Raw genomic sequence first — 15933 nt, 5'->3', positions numbered from 1 at the left:
ATAATAATCGGCTGTAAGCCAGCTAAATATTGACACGGGAGAGAGAGTAGACGTAGAAGCGAGCTACAAACTAACAACCAACTTATACACGGGAACCAACATATTTTATAAAGGCAACGTATACTGTGTAAAACTGTTTCCTGTGCTAACGTGCTAAGACGTGTTGACATCCGTCAGATTCCAAATCAATGGATACACTTAACCACACCTCATAATCTTGTTCTTTTTCTTAAGAGCCCCTCGTTTCTCTTTTGTTTGTGTGAACCGAATAGTTTTATAGCCGCCGACCCTTCTCTCCCGTACACGTCGTTGACGCCGCCTCCATCGAACGTGTTGGCGTTGGTCACCGCTAGCCTACCTCGATATTCTCCATCGCTTTCTACCTCGATAATCTTCTCATAATATAAGCTATACAATATTTGCTTCGTCTCTTACTCAGCCTGTCTACATCACTTATCTACTAAACCCACGGCTAATCAGCATTTGAACCGGATTAATTAATGAAGAATCCGGCTTCCCACTCGTCGCGTCTTCCGCTCGCCGCCGACCTCGACCTCGCCTCGCCTCCACGTCTCCTTCCTACCTCGCGCCAAGCAAAGGCCACCGCCACCGCGCGTCCGGCGGAGCCCTTTATCAGGCCGCGCCCGCTGCTGGGCGGGACCTCTCCCTCCCTCCCTTCCCACTCCTCCACCTCCAATCCTCCTCCCCGACCACAGTCCACAGCAGAACCCGTTGCCGTTGCAGCCGTAAGGGGGCTATCGCGCTTGGTTTTTGGCGCTCTCCTGTGAGCCTCCGGCTGCGGCGTCGCAGAGATGGGCTGTGCCCCGGTGGTGTGGGCCGCGGCGTGGTTGCTTGCTGCCGCGGTGGCAGGTTTCGCGGATCCCGGCGGCCTCGAGCGCGCGTAAGTGCAGTAATGCCTGGGCCCTTCTACCCGCTTCCTACATTCACGTGTCAGATTGCGTGTGCGTTCAGTTGTTCGTCATTGCGGTTAACTGTAGCTTCGGGCTGGGATGACATTGTTGCAATGCCGGACCATAGTAATTCGATGTTTCCGATAGGGTTAAGGCATAATTTCAATGTCAGACCAACCATTTCCGCGCTCCAGGCATGCGATCGGCATTTATGTATCTTGTTTTAAAATGCGTGAATTTCAGCTGGACTGGTCCGAATGTTAGAACTTAGAAGACATATATGCGTCTTTGGCTGGTCTGCATTTTTTTTTGACCTTGAATCCCTCACAAGTCACGATCATGGTTCATGGCCATGAAACCAAGTGGGCTGAAACGCGGAGTAGGTACTAGCACCTTGAGGTAATCGGGACTAATCAAGCATATATCTGCATATGCTTTGTACGTGAATGTATGTCAGTTTTAAGAAACTGAGCACTTGATCATCTTATTTATCTTATCCTGTCCACAGACAGTGATCTAACCAAATGAGTCATTTTTGCTGTTTGGATGGATGGTGAGCCCATCTTAAGAGTGAACTAAATAACCTGAGAGAATGGGAGTGAAACATGTCTGCATTAGTCTTCTTCCGTTTATTTCTACATTTAAGTCAGATGACAAAAGAGAGAGAGAGACAGACAGAAACATAGGTCATTGCAACATAGTCTGTAAATAGCTCATTTCAGTTCCAGACTTTTGATAACACAAACCTGCTGCCTTTTGCATACCAAGCTCTGTCTCTTTTATTGTAAAACACAAACCTGCTGAACCCAACACTAGTTGATGACTGCAAGCTGATGACTGCTGATTTGAACACTACTAGCTGAACCAAACACTGTATAATGACTGCTGCTCTGAACTGTGCTAGCTGATGACTCTTGATCTATGAACATGATATTCATCACTGGGTTGGATTATTCTTTAAAGGACAATTTCGAGCATCATGATAGTCTACTTGCTTGCAACACCTGCACATACGAGGAACTTTCTGTTTCTTCTCCACACTGTCACCAGGCTTCTTTACCTTCTGACCAGGTTTTATTCGTTTGCACCTACCCACAGATTTGACTTCATTAGGTGGCTGTATAATAACATGGTTAGGAATTGAACAACCAATAAAGGACTCGATCTGTATGCCCCACTTGTACCGATGCCTCCCTTGTGGCATGCCACTAATGCACGCTTAGCCTTCTCATTAACTTCTCTGTTCGACCTAATCAAGTGGACCTTGTCTGGTGAAACAAGACTATGTGTATGTGATTCCACAAATATCTCCACCCGAAACTTATTATCTTCAATCAGCTTGACAGCTAGAACTGCTTCACAACCACACCTAGAAATCTTTTGAATACGTTTCGGTTTGCTGTCTACCTTTTTCTTAGACCTATATCCCTGTTTAGAACACAACCATCTTTGCCATCTTCTAACACCATTCAAATCTGTATGTGGACCAATACGAACTCCAAAACGAGCCTCTTTTGCATATCTTCTATAAAATTCCTCTGCATCTTGCAATCTTTCAAAAATTTGTCCAACAAATGGCTTCATAGATTCATGTACTTCAGGAACATGAGTAGCATACTACAACATTGAAAAGTTATTATCAATTAATCGCCACATAGAACGTATCGAGATATGCCACAATTAAATTTGTAAAAAAATTGCTCACCATCAAGGGGGACATGACTGTATTCTTTTCAGGTGTTCCAAAAGGTGAAATGAGATGTGTGGTTCCTGCTGACGGGATCCATGTGGTTGTGCTTGATGGGGTCAGGACCCATGGGGCTATGCTCGTTTGGGGCAGATCGACGTCAACCATGGCATCACAGGTAGAAGATCGAGGTAGGTCGGCGTCAACCATGGCATCACAGGTACAAGATCGAGGCGAGTTGGCGTCAACCATGGCATGCAGCGGAGAAGATTGGGGTCGTGCTGTGTCGACCATGGCAGGCGCGGTAGAAGATCGAGGTAGATCGGCGTCGACCGTGGCATGCGCTTGAGAAGATCGGGGCGGGCCGGCGTCGACCATGGCAGACGCCTGAGAAGATGGGGGCGGGGTTGTGTCGACCGTAGAAAGCGATGGAGAATATCGAGGTAGGCTAGCGGTGACCAACGCCAACACGTTCGATGGAGACGGCGTCAACGACGGTGTACGGGAGAGAAGGGTCGGCGGCTATAAAACTATTCGGTTTACACAAACAAAAGAGAAACGAGGGGCTCTTAAGAAAAAGAACAAGATTATGAGGTGTGGTTAAGTGTATCCATTGATTTGGAATCTGACGGATGTCAACACGTCTTAGCACGTTAGCACAGGAAACAGTTTTACACAGTATACGTTGCCTTTTATAAAAGAGATAAGTGGATCATATATTAATTGTAAAGAGCTAACCATTATACATATCGGCTATAAGACGCCCTCCAAAACGGTTAGCTATATTATTAAACTTGTTGTTATCAGCTTGTTAAATTAATTAAACTTGTCATGCATTGCATTGACTCGTACAGGTGCCAGCTCAAGTTCCAAAAGCATATATGGGAGACCATTATTGCCCAAGTATTCTACAATATCCTTATTATTTATCCGTGCTACCACGTTGTGTTATGGTGCTAACTAAAACATACTCCTACAACTCACTAAAAGCAACTCCAAAAGAACATGTAAACCTTCCTAAAAACAGATATTGGAAAAATCCCTTTTTTTGCCCAAACAGCTTCTTCAAAACTTCTCAAAAAAATACGACTCATGTCATGTATATTTTCGTGTCCACTGTGTTCTCCCCAATCCACCTAGAGCCTTTGCATGTGCACAGGTGTAAGGATAAAAACGGTTTCAGAATTTTTCGGTATTCCGGAAACCGATTTCGAAATTTTTCGGTCGGATTCATCGGTAACGGTATTTTTCGAAAACGGAATCGGTTTTCGAAATTTTCTATCGGAATCGGCGTGGTGTTTTACCGATCGTTTCCTTCGGTTATCGGTTTTTGTCGAAAATTATCGGATTTGTGTCTCGGAATTTTCCGGAATTGTGTCTCAGAATTTTTCGGAATTGTGTCTCGGAATTTTTCAGAATTGTTTCTCGGAATTTTTCGGAAATTTCCAGCATGTGATTTTTCGCATCGCCTGTACGTCTCTAGATAAGGATTACTTATTTTTGTATTTTTTGGACACTTTTAGATTTTTTTGGATAGATGGTGTTGGAAGGCAGTTGAGATTAACGATTTGGTCTTTTCCACACGTTAGGTTTTAGGGTTTTCCTGTGAGGTTGTGAAAAACTCTTTAAAGAAAAAAAATATTTCATAAGTAAGCATGCCATGTCAGCTAGATCGAGTGGATATTGTGAATTGTGAATTGTGAACTTTGAGTCTATGAACTTGTGATCTTTATGAACTTGTTATATTGTGAACTTGTGATCTTTGTACACTTTTTATATTATAAATTTGTGATCCTTGTGAACTTGTTATATCATAAATTGTGAACTTGTGGTCTTTGTGATCTTTTGTCAACTTTGTTGTATTATGAAGTTTGATATATTTATCGATTGTATTTTAGATTCCGACCGTTACCGGTGTATTTTCCGCACCAAACTTTCGTTTCCGATATTTCCGAAATACCGATATCGTTTCCGTTTCCGAAGTTACTATTTTCGATTTTGTTTCCGATAAAAAAAATATGAAAACGGTAATGGTTTTAGTGTTTACCGACCTTTTACGACCGTTTTCATCCCTACACAGGTGTGTGCGCCCGCCACTTACATGGCAAAAGAAAATGACGTCTGGTACATGCAAGACAAGTGAAACGGCCCATTTTGCGGTAGCACCATACTTGAGGATTTTTTTTTAATTTGCGTCAGTTTTTAGATTTTCAACATTTGTTTCAAGCAGCTGTTTGAGTATACACGTTAACAATACACCTAAATTTTTTTAGCATACCCTAATAATCATTTTTTAAAAACTTTAAGCATCTTTTTGGAGTTGCTCTAACCTAAGTTGGGTGTCTATCGCTTCGGATTAAAGTCGACTGTTTGGACTGCTCCAATTGCAATCTATAGATACAAAAACAATATAGAAACAATAGAAATCGGTACGGATTAAAGTTAAGGAAACAAACTATATAGTGCCTGTTTGTTTCGGCTTTTTGCAGCTTCTGGCCACCAAAAACTGCTGCGGACTGCAAACACTCAGCTTTTCAGCCAGCTTCTATAAAATTCGTTTGGGTAAAAATCATTCAAAATCAACATAAACATATAATCGGTTGAGTCGTCGTAATAGTAATAATCCGTCAATTTATAGATCCTGAGCCCCATGGACAACTTTATCTTCCTCCGCACGTAATCCTAATGATACTCAGATTTTTTACACAGCCACAGCTAGATTCTCGGAAAAACTGGTCAGAAAAAGCTGAACCAAACATGCTAATAATTATCTGAGACGAACAATGACAAAACCCTAATAATCTCATGGATTGCTAACCGTGGGATTAGTGCATGCATGACATTACCTGTAACTATACTTTATTTGCATGCAGTCGTAGTTGTAGACCTAGCAAATATTCATGTGCCAATGTGCCCTCGAGTGTTGACCTGCTGTTCCTTGCAAGTTTGCAAACAATTAAAGAATGCCTTGCCGTGCATCCATGCAACTTCTTCTGTTCTCCGCATCACATTTGACTTTTCGGGCAAAGGTGAGAGAGCCACCTCATCCAGCCTTATCTCCAAATTTCAATTCCCTAAATTTTCCAAATTATTGATTCTATATTCCCTCTAGGAAACACAAAACGCTGCAAATTTAGTATAATAAATAGCACAAAGCGGCAAAGCGTATAGAACGGATTGATTCCTCTCACTAATTGTTTTTTCCTTGATTCATCTCACTAATCTCTTTCTCCTCTATAACTAATTTACGAGCAGTGTTCTTTGCGAATTAGGCCAAGCGTCCGTCTCCGACTCTCCGAGTCCGACCTCCGACCGCTGCCTCTCCGTCCCGTCGCTATAAAGCTCTCGTCTTTGTCGCCCGCCTCTTCACGTGCGCGCCACCACCTCCCATGCAAGGGCAGTCGTAGCAGCACGGCCGTCTCGTGCCCGTGCCCGTGCCCGCCGCGCCGCTTTTCGATCGACGCGATACGCCCACCCGCAGCGCCGTTCTCTTTGGCAGATCCATGGCCGTGGATAGTCCCCCGCCGGCGTCACCGCAGCGACGGCAGTCCGAGGCCGGCGCGGGCGGGCGGCGGACGGACAGGCACGGCCGACGCCTCGAGGTGTACAACGAGGTGCTCGTCCGCCTGCGCTCCTCCGCCGCGGTCTCTCCGGCCTTCGAGGACGCGCTCTGGGCCCACTTCCACCGCCTCCCCGCCCGGTCAGCCGCTCGATCGCTGCGCTTCGGGGCCGCCGCCGCCGCCGCCTGGGGATCGTTTTTTTTCTCCTGAGTCCTGACGGCACGCATGCATTCGCTTGCGCAGGTACGCGCTGGATGTGAACGCGGAGAGGGCGGACGATGTGGTCACCCACCAGCGGCTGCTCCAGGAGGCGCGCGATCCGGAACGCCGGCCCGCCTTGTCCGTGCGCGTCGTGCAGGTCACAGATCCATCCCTCCTCTCCACTCCACCCATTGGAATTGGATCCACTGCAATCACACGCATGCATGCATCTCGCACACGAGTCGATGTTATTATTGATTTGTGCTTCGTTCATAAATCTATGCATCGTTTCCTACTTTCCTGACCAAGTACCAAGTAGTAACCGATAATATTAGTATATTACTACTACCAAAGAGGCAAAGACTATAGGATCCTAAAAGGATGCGCTTTTGCTGTTGTTTTTCTTGCATGTTCAGCAATCTGTACATTTTTTTGACCTGATCTATGGTGCCAAGGTTTGGAGCTTACAAACAGCATTCTGCTTTCACCATCTGCTTTAATCTGTTCGTTAAAGTCATTTCTTGGATTAGATAGATATTAAACGAATAAGGTTATATATATGTGATTATACGTCCATGGTTCCTGAAGCGAATTTGTTTGTTGCATGATTTGTCATCAGGTTTCTAGGATTATCGATACTGATGTGGGCGATCCATATGATCCTGACATGGAGGCAGTTGCTTCGAATCGTCCTGAGGCTAATGAAACGTAAGTATCGTTGATTTAGGGCAATGTTTGGTTCCTTTAGTCCCTACCCTATTTTGTTGGGGGCACTATAAAAGTATTAAGAACGTATTAAATGACTTATAAAAAGACTAAAATATCATTTAACATTCTCACACCAACTGAAATAAATGAGAGGCAAAATGTGGAATTAATATGGTTTAGTCTCTTTTAGTCACCCCTTGAGGGACTAGAGATTAAAACAGTTTAGTCAACCGTTTGACTATTTAGTGACTAAATGAGACTAAAATGTGGGGACTAATCTTTAGTCTCTCCAACCAAACGGGAACTTACATGTGGGTAAGAGATTGTTTCTTTCTTGTGCCTATATCTCTTCTTGGTTTCTTTCATATATATTGATGTTGTTTCTAATGTTCAGGGTTCACCCACCTCCAGCATTTGGTTCTTCCTCCAATCTAGAGGCGCTTGCGCTTGAAACAAGTGAGAGTGATGTAAGGAGCACTGGTGATACTGATCACAGTGTACATCTAATTTCCAGGTAAATAATATCCGGTGCCATTCTTTTCGGTTGTTTTTGTTTATTTATTTGTTTACCATTTCAGGATTTATATTATAGGCAATTTAAAGATGAACCACTTCACACCTTTCTGGACCCCAATGGCCTGTTTATGATATTTTGGAGTTGTAGTTTGACAGATTGCAAAACATGTCTGCATTGTGATAGCACTTACCTTTTGAAGAATGCATTTTATTAGTTTTTTCTCTGAAAAAATGAAAATAGTGGACAGTAGGCACTAATGCTTTGCTGAAAATAAGCTCCTACTTATGATTTGGCATGCCTTTTCGTGTAAAAAAACATTGACACTAATATGTGGATAAGTACGGGTTTCTTTTGAATACAAGAAAAATCCATGCTTTCTTGAGTTAATACTTGGTCGAGGGTGCAAGCACATCCAAAAAGGTCGATATTTGCCTTTTAGTGTTTTTGTCTCATTCTGGTATTATTGCTTTGCATGTAACTGTTAAATTGGAGACCTTCGCTTTTCCGAGTACAGAAAACTGAAGCTGATAGTATTTAAGGATATAGAACTTGTTGGTTTGGAAACAATTTGAGGAGATATATTTTCGCTTAATTCGTTGTTCTCTGTTCTGAACTTTGCAGGCCGATGCACGAGATAACTTTTGCAACGATTGATAAGCCAAAGCTCCTTAGTCAGGTAGGCACATTTCTTGTTCCCTGGAATGTTGAAATTCTCTGACAAGTCTACTCATAGTATCAGCCCCTGCATACTGTTAATAGAGTTAACTAAAATTTAGTAAATTTAGAAGCCAGTAAAAGTAGTTAATATAGGTAATGAATGAAAATTTCTTTTTAATAAAAACGTTGATAATTTTTTTGAACGAAATACAGTAGAAAGGAATTAACAATATACAGTAAATCATTTGAACTCGCATAAAGTCATTTCCACAGTAAACTTTTGTTCAGAACTGCCCAACTGCTTGCTGTCTGTGACGGAGTTCAATCTGTCAACAACGTTTTATAAAAAAAACTGTAAACGGCATGAATGTAATAAAACAAATTAGCTCTAACAAACTATCTTCTTAATGCAATGACACAGTTCTTTGTGTGTTCGAGAAAAAAAAACTGCTTGCTGTCTGACACACTATCATTTTTACATTTACTTACAGCTGACTTGTTTGCTTGCTGAGCTCGGTCTTGACATCCAAGAAGCACATGCATTTTCAACAATTGATGGCTACTCATTGGATGTATTTGTTGTCACTGGATGGCATCTTGGGGTACATAGTTGCTCACTGCTTCCATTTATATCACTGAAGTTGTCAAGTTGGTCATTTGCTTTTTAAGGCTTCTATATTTTCAGCAATTTGTTCTCATGCTATGTTGTTAATATATTATTTTGCTGCAATTTCTAGAGTACTGAGCAGCTACAAGGAGATTTGCTTCAGAAATTTCACAAAATCGAGGTATAAGTTTTTACCTCTTTATTTAATGAAGGTGAGAAGTGCAAAAAATGCTGCATGTCGCTATATTAAGAAGAATAGAACCCTGAGAGCACCCAAACAAACAACTACGCTCATATCAGGGAGATAACTAACAGGCTCAAGTAGAGGGTCAGATACTAAAGAGAAACCCTTAGCCCCTGCCAAGCTCCAAAGCTTCATCTACTGTCTAGCTTATGAATGAGCGCCTCTTAACTTCGGCATAACACCATTAAGCACACATCTGTTCCTATATTTCCACCAAAAAAATACAATCACTTTTTGCTCTCTTGGTATTTGCTTAAATTGTTCTCTCTCTTTTTCCTTAAGAAGTTCCTTATTTTATTGAATCAGATCACCTGTGGGGTGGTAATGGATCGCAATCCAAACGTTTCTTCACAAATTCTTAAGGCCCTAAATAAATTCTAGTTCAAAAATGAATAAAAATAGGGTTCGATCATAATCTGATTTGGTTCTTAAATTTTATAATGTAAAATTTAGAGCTCATTGTCACCCCTAGATCGGCAAAGTGCAAACCTTCTTCATATCGTGAATAGTGTTACTTTCAACGTTTCATAAATGGACACCACTGCTTCTATAGTCATTTATTCTGTTGTCCTAATACAAGTGATGGTTTGACTTTGTTAAGTTAGCTTTCTGTACAGACACAAGCTTGGCCTTTATCCAGCTCATTATCACCGTCATCAGAAGGTCAGCAAGGTGGAGAAAGTATGTCATCTGCAAGTGTTGAAATTCCAACAGATGGTGTAGATGTTTGGGAACTTGACCTTAAGCTGCTCAAGTTTGGAAGCAAAGTTGCTTCCGGATCAAATGGTGACCTGTAAGTTTAAACTTTTCTTAGTCAATGACATGGAACTGGGAACTTTCTGAGCTTCGTCTGATCTCTGATGCTTGCTTAGGTACCGTGGAACATACTGCAATCAGGATGTGGCCATCAAAGTAGTGAGGCCTGAGCGCATCAGTGCAGATATGTACCGAGATTTTGCACAAGAAGTGTACATCATGAGGTTCGTTTGAATTTTTTACTGACATGAGCTTTCCGAAGACAGTTGCATCTCCCAGTTATGATTAATTTCACTAATATTGGAGACGCCAAATCCTACCATCCTAGTGTAGGTTCTAACAGTTCATAAATGCCTCTCAACATTGTTAATTATGTAAATGTTTTGGTTTATACATGCTTGCAGAAAGGTCCGTCACAAGAATGTAGTGCAGTTTATCGGTGCATGCACAAGACAACCAACACTGTATATTGTAACAGGTACACTACAATGAAATTCATCTCTGCAATAGAAATGTCAATAAATTTCTGTGGCGTCTAATCCCCGTACCTTTTTTTTTGCATGTCCTTGTCTTAGATTTCATGCCAGGAGGGAGTGTCTATGATTACCTCCATAAAAATAATAATGCTTTCAAGCTTCCTGAAATACTGAAAGTGGCGACCGACATCACTAAAGGAATGAACTACCTGCACCAGAACAACATAATTCACCGCGATCTCAAGACTGCAAATCTTCTCATGGATGAAAACAAGGTCAGTTTTTTTTCCCGAAGCCATAAATCATGTTTTTTTTTTCTAAGAACCTTGACAAAAGGGCATGGAGTTCCTGCAGCTCACTATAGAAGAAAGACTTGACCCAGTTTATGAGCGAAACTGGGCACGAAACCATACAACCACGCGGTTAGTTAAAGGGAAACTAACGAAAAACCTGAGCACAACAGCCTAGACGACTAACTCACCAACACACAGCAGAATCATATTGTTTGTTTGATTTAAAAAATATGCAAATCTGTGTTTGTGATTGATCGATCTCAAAAGAAATTGGAATATATTTTGCAGGTTGTAAAGGTTGCAGACTTTGGTGTTGCACGAGTGAAAGACCAATCTGGAGTGATGACTGCAGAAACTGGAACTTACCGTTGGATGGCACCTGAGGTGCACCGTCATGAATATGTATTTCAGAAGGGAAAAATGCATATTGTTCCCTTTTCTTACATACCATGTTTTTATTGAAATTTCAGGTCATAGAACATAAGCCCTACGATCACAAAGCGGATGTTTTTAGCTTTGCTATTGTTCTTTGGGAACTGCTAACCGGCAAGGTAACTGCAGCTGCATTCTTCTATATCATTAGGCAGTTTCTGTTATCTGTTTTAGTTTGTAAACATAACATATAAAATTACTCATAAGAGTATTGATTTTCAAACTTTTTGATTCCTCAGATCCCTTACGAGTACCTTACACCACTGCAAGCAGCAATAGGTGTTGTTCAGAAGGTAAGTGCATTTGGCTTCTGCAGCTACGTTATTAGCAGCTCAAAGGATATGACCTGATGGAGTCCATTCTATCCATACATCGTGAAGATGCTGTAGTATTTTATTTAGTTCTCATTTTAGGTTATGGCATGTGCATACACTTGGGAACAGGGAGCAGCGCAATTCTTTTAGGACAACAGTCTTTTAGAAGTGATGCTAGCCTTTGCTCTTTCAGTTAGGGCTGGATCATCATCCTTTGCTGTGCATTTGTTTATTAATAGATTATATGTACATGAGATTAGAGGAGCAGGTTCATCATGTGCGCTACAAACCTACAAGTTCTCTCATGGAAATAAGAAAAGTAGAAAACTCACTGAAGCACATACTGAAATCAATAGGATTTGTATTACTGCCACACACACACACAAAAAAAAAATGTGTTTAGAACATACTCTTAATTGTTTATTTCAAGTGAAACAGGTAGCTGTGAGAAGCTACTTCCTCTTTTTTGTTAAAAGAAATATTGAGACCTTTTGTTTTCAGATGCTTTTTCTAGAGATTTTTTACAGTTCCTAGTGGTCTGCGCAAGGCCATATTATCTGCTCATGTGGAGACTCACATTATGAAGAACTTGATTAACCCGTGTGCGTCCTCTGCAGGGTATTAGGCCAACAATTCCAAAAGACACACATCCCAAGCTCATCGAGCTTCTTCAGAAATGTTGGCATCGAGATCCAGCTGAGAGGCCCGACTTCTCCGAGATACTGGAGATCCTTCAGAAACTCTCCAAAGAGGCCAGTCCTGCATTTCCAGTTCTCGCTGCTAGTTTACCACATGTCTAAACAAAACGATCATGATTCTATTTATTCTACAACATCTCAAGTCTTCAATGTTTTTGCTGCTTAATGTTACTCTCCAGAACTGAGCATTGTGATGTATTGACTTTGGAACAGGTGAGAACTGACACTGAGGGTCGCCACAAAACGAAGTCAGGGTTCCTTTCAGCGCTGAAGAGAAGCCACTGAAGGGCACTGGGCACCCAGCCACCTATGATAGTTTACTCCAATGTAATGTTGGTGATTGATGCACGCTGTAATCACAATCACAGCATGATTCTGAAGTTCTGATGCAAGTTGAATAGTGCGCTGTAGTTGTACAGTCACGATTTTCTCGTGTAATTGCAGTTGTCTCTCTCTTTTTGGCTCAATTTGCCCTTTTGTTTTGTTGCTTTGCCCTCATGTAATCGTAGATGATATTTGTTGGATGTTCTAACGACTGGCATAGATTGAAGTGTGCTGAAATAAATTCCTGCTGGTGAGAAACAGCGCGCTTCGTGTCAGTTAACTCGGAGATTTATCATAGATGAGATGAATTTACTGATGCAGTTGACTACTTGTACAGAAGCGTCTTCTTGAAATGACTATTTCAGCGAACTTTTAATCAAACGAATGATGCATTTTGACTTCTGGCACAATCTCGAGTAAAACAGGATTGTAAACCGACTGACCATCATCATCAAATCGCCTTTCGCTGAATAATAATACCCCAAACCTCAGCAAATCAAAGATTCGACAAAAAAAATTACATGTCCAACTACAAATTCGAGCTAGCTACTGTATCTAGCTATCATTCATCAGTCATCACCTTTGAGCTTCCTGACCTTGTCGAGGAATGCTTGACGGCCGGGGAAAGGATTGGCGCCCTTTCCGCCTTTCCCCGGCGTCCTCTTCTCGTCGAGCGTCTCGCCGGCGCGGCTACTCTGGCCCAGCCCCAGAATCTCCTTGCTGGCCATCCTGATCTGAGCCTGCTTCCTGGCCGACGACGATCCCAGGACGCCGCCGTCCGCCACGCCAGCATGCACCCCGAGCATGTCCATCTTGGCCGTCCTCACCTGCTCCTCCCTCCTCGTCCGCACCCGCTCCCTCCTCTTGTCGCGCTTCCCCACGGCGCCGCCCGGGTCAGCCCCGGCGGCGGCGCCGAACAGGGAGCCGCCCTTCTTGGCGCCGCCGGGGGAGCTGTTGCTATTGCTGTTGCTTTGCTTCGTCCGGGCGCCCTTCCTTGGAATGCGGCCGCCGTAGGATGTGCCGAGGAGGCGGAGGTCGAGGCGGCCCCACCCTTCCTCGTCGGAGAGGTCCCACCCGAAGCGCTCGGCCATCTCCTGGAGCGGCCCGTCGCCGTCGGCGTCGTAGGCGTAGTCGTAGCCGTCGGCGTCGCCGCGGAGGAAGCGGTGCGCGTGCTCCCACTCGACGCGGTCGACGTACACGGGGTCGTCGAGGACGGCGCGCGCGAGGCCTGCCCAGGGCGCGGTGTCCCCGTAGTCGAGCTCGGCCGCGACCCACCGGAGGTACGACGGCGGCAGCGTGCCCAGCATCTGGCCCCTGTACTTGCCGAACTCGATCACGCGGTCCCTCGCCGGCCGAGACGACGGCGCCGGCGCAGGAGGAGGCGTGGGCGCCGGTCCCGCTCTCGCCGGCCTGGCGCGGCACCGGCACCGGCGCGCGCGCGGTGGTGGGTGGTGAGGGGAGGGAGGCGGATGAGGTGAGGAGGCGCCGTCGTGGACGTGGGTGTCGGCGGAGCCGGGGAGGAGAGGCAGGGTCCGGCAGCGGTCGGGGCCAGCATCGTCGCCTGCCGCGGCGGTCGGCAGCCGAGGCAGGGTCTCTGGTGGGGACTGGGGAGTGATGAGCCTCCGCAGCGCACAGAGGGAACTACCCGCTCGTCACACAAGTCTCGTCATAGGCGTGATGATATGGATAAAAAAAGGGCACATCGTGTCATCTCTCACGGTCTCACGGTCTCACCTCATCCACATCTACCAGGCATCAGCTCGAAAGCTCAGCACATCACAGGCCAGCCCAAGCAGCGATGCCAGCGGTGGCGTCCCTTTGGGCGCCGCCCGCGGCTGCCCGGCGGCGGAGGTTCTCCCCCGTGGTCTCGTCCTCGCTGCGCCGGGTCGCGTCGGGCGGCGGGTCTAGCTGGCGGAGCGAGCGGCGGCTCATGTCGGAGCTGGAGCGCACAGTGACAGCGGGCGCGACCGAGCGCGTCATCCGCAGCTACGTCGGCACCAAGTCGGAGCGCGCCGCGCTCGCCGCGCTCTCCAGGCTACTCATGGACTCCGACCCCCTCGCCATCCCGGTGCGCCCCCTCTCACAGTCTCACCTCTCCCGGAGGAGGAGGTAGCCGTACCAAGAAACAGAAAACCATCACCTGATTCCTTATCATCAGCCGGTAACCTCTGTTCTATTCCTGTTGCAGTTCTACGAGGCGGTCACACAGGCACGGTGGTTCAAATGGAGCTCGATCCACGCAGCTGCAGTCGCCGCCTTGCTCGAAGCCAACGGACGCGCCGGAGAATCCAGGTCCCTGATCGCCGACTCCGTCTCGCAGCACCTCCAGCAGTCGACCGACGAGGTAGCCCTCTTCTACTGCGACCTCATAGCGGCGTTCTCCTCGCGCGGGCTCAAGGACCGGGCGACGGAGTTCCACATGGAGCTACGGTCCATGCCGCCGCTCTCCGGGCGCAAGGCCTACGCGGCGATGGTCAAGTCCCTGTGCCTGCTGGGCATGCCGGCCGAGGCCGAGGCAGCGCTCAGGGAGATGGTCTCGCGAGGGCACCGGCCCGAGGCGGCCCAGTTCGGGGCCGTCGCGAGGTGCTACGGCAGGGCCGGCTCACCGGCCGACATGGAGCGGGTCATCGCGTCCATGGCGGACGCCGGCGGCATCCGCCTCGGCGCCGGCGCGGCGGATGCCGTGCTGTCGTGCTACAGCGCCTGCCGCGACCACGCCAGGACTCTGGCGTGGCTGAAGAGGATGCGGAAGCTGCGCGTCGCGGTGACCGCGAAAGGCTACAACTTGGTGCTCAACTCGTGTCCGTCGCTCGCTTCGGTGGTGCGGGAGCTGGGCCCTGAGCTTCCGCTGTCGACGGCCGGGCTGGTCGGGTGGCTCAGGTCTGCGTCGACAACACCGGCACCGGCAGCGGAAGTGGAGGTGGTGCGGGAGCTCCTGGCGTCGTCGGCGTCGGTTCTGGACAGGGCGATGGAGTGGTCGGAGGCCGAGGCGAAGCTGAACCTGCACGGGTTCAGCACGGTTGCAGCCTACGTGCTGGTGCTGCAGTGGGTGGACGCGGTGAGGGGCCGCGCCCGCGCGTTGCCGTTGGAGGTGTCGGTGGTGTGCGGCGTTGGGAAGCACAGTGACGTCCGAGGCGAGTCCAGAGTGCGGGAGCTGGCGCAGGAGGTGCTGGGACGGATGGGGAGTCCCCTGAAGCTGTCGGCGAGAAACAGAGGGCGGCTCGTGGCGAAGCGAGACCGGGTGGAGCAGTGGCTGGCCAGCTTGCCGGTGCCTGAGGACGGCACAGACCCATCGCCTGATGCAGCAAACGAAGAACCATTTGTATTTGCACTTTTCAGAAAACTTGGGCAGTTTTTTTCCAACCTTATGTAGATAGATGTTGCTGCCCCCATCACACCAGCATCGATCGAAAGAGCTGGCCTGGTGAATGAATCTGTCTCGAACGAACTGACTGATGGCCTAGTGTGTTTGCTTGGCTTTGGCGCCGTATGCAAATCTGGTGAATGAAGCAGGCAGCGCATTTGCCTGCCTTTGGCACAGGATAGCA

The 15933-nt window shown here is 46.5% G+C and overlaps 3 protein-coding genes across 6 annotated transcripts; 2 read left to right on the top strand and 1 right to left on the bottom strand.

Annotated features, from left to right (window-relative positions):
• The first annotated feature begins 512 nt into the window (after positions 1 to 512).
• Positions 513 to 12698, top strand: LOC103626542 (serine/threonine-protein kinase STY46). 4 transcript variants are annotated; one of them, NM_001398826.1, is made up of 16 exons: positions 513 to 901; positions 6402 to 6516; positions 6979 to 7067; positions 7462 to 7581; positions 8206 to 8260; positions 8733 to 8843; positions 8979 to 9029; positions 9698 to 9885; positions 9965 to 10072; positions 10253 to 10326; positions 10424 to 10599; positions 10906 to 11001; positions 11088 to 11168; positions 11289 to 11342; positions 11981 to 12115; positions 12275 to 12698. In NM_001398826.1, exons 1-16 carry the CDS (start codon positions 813 to 815, stop codon positions 12344 to 12346), a joined length of 1614 nt encoding a protein of 537 aa, NP_001385755.1. In that variant the 5' UTR covers positions 513 to 812; the 3' UTR covers positions 12347 to 12698. The 4 variants fall into 4 exon arrangements, 3 of the variants coding, with proteins under 3 accessions (NP_001385755.1, NP_001385754.1, XP_008645180.1); NM_001398825.1 differs by lacking the exon at positions 513 to 901 and adding an exon at positions 5797 to 6298; XM_008646958.4 differs by lacking the exon at positions 513 to 901 and adding an exon at positions 5800 to 6298 and having other exon boundaries at positions 9710 to 9885.
• Positions 12462 to 14037, bottom strand: LOC103628269 (uncharacterized; the record flags this gene model as incomplete). Its single annotated transcript, XM_035959075.1, has 2 exons — positions 12462 to 12632; positions 12966 to 14037. Coding segments are annotated over 2 exons (1224 nt in total), but the record flags the coding sequence as incomplete, so codon positions are not given.
• An 82-nt stretch (positions 14038 to 14119) lies between these two features.
• LOC100194308 (pentatricopeptide repeat smr4) lies at positions 14120 to 15932 on the top strand. Its single transcript, NM_001139346.1, has 2 exons — positions 14120 to 14453; positions 14574 to 15932. The coding sequence occupies exons 1-2, from the start codon at positions 14184 to 14186 to the stop codon at positions 15756 to 15758; spliced, it is 1455 nt and encodes a 484-aa protein (NP_001132818.1). The 5' UTR covers positions 14120 to 14183; the 3' UTR covers positions 15759 to 15932.
• Position 15933: the final 1 nt, after the last annotated feature.

The sequence above is a fragment of the Zea mays genome, chromosome 5 (assembly GCF_902167145.1).
Source record: "Zea mays cultivar B73 chromosome 5, Zm-B73-REFERENCE-NAM-5.0, whole genome shotgun sequence".
NCBI lineage: Eukaryota > Viridiplantae > Streptophyta > Magnoliopsida > Poales > Poaceae > Zea > Zea mays.
Note: the sequence above shows the minus strand (reverse complement) of the source record. Positions and strands in the feature narration are given on the sequence as shown.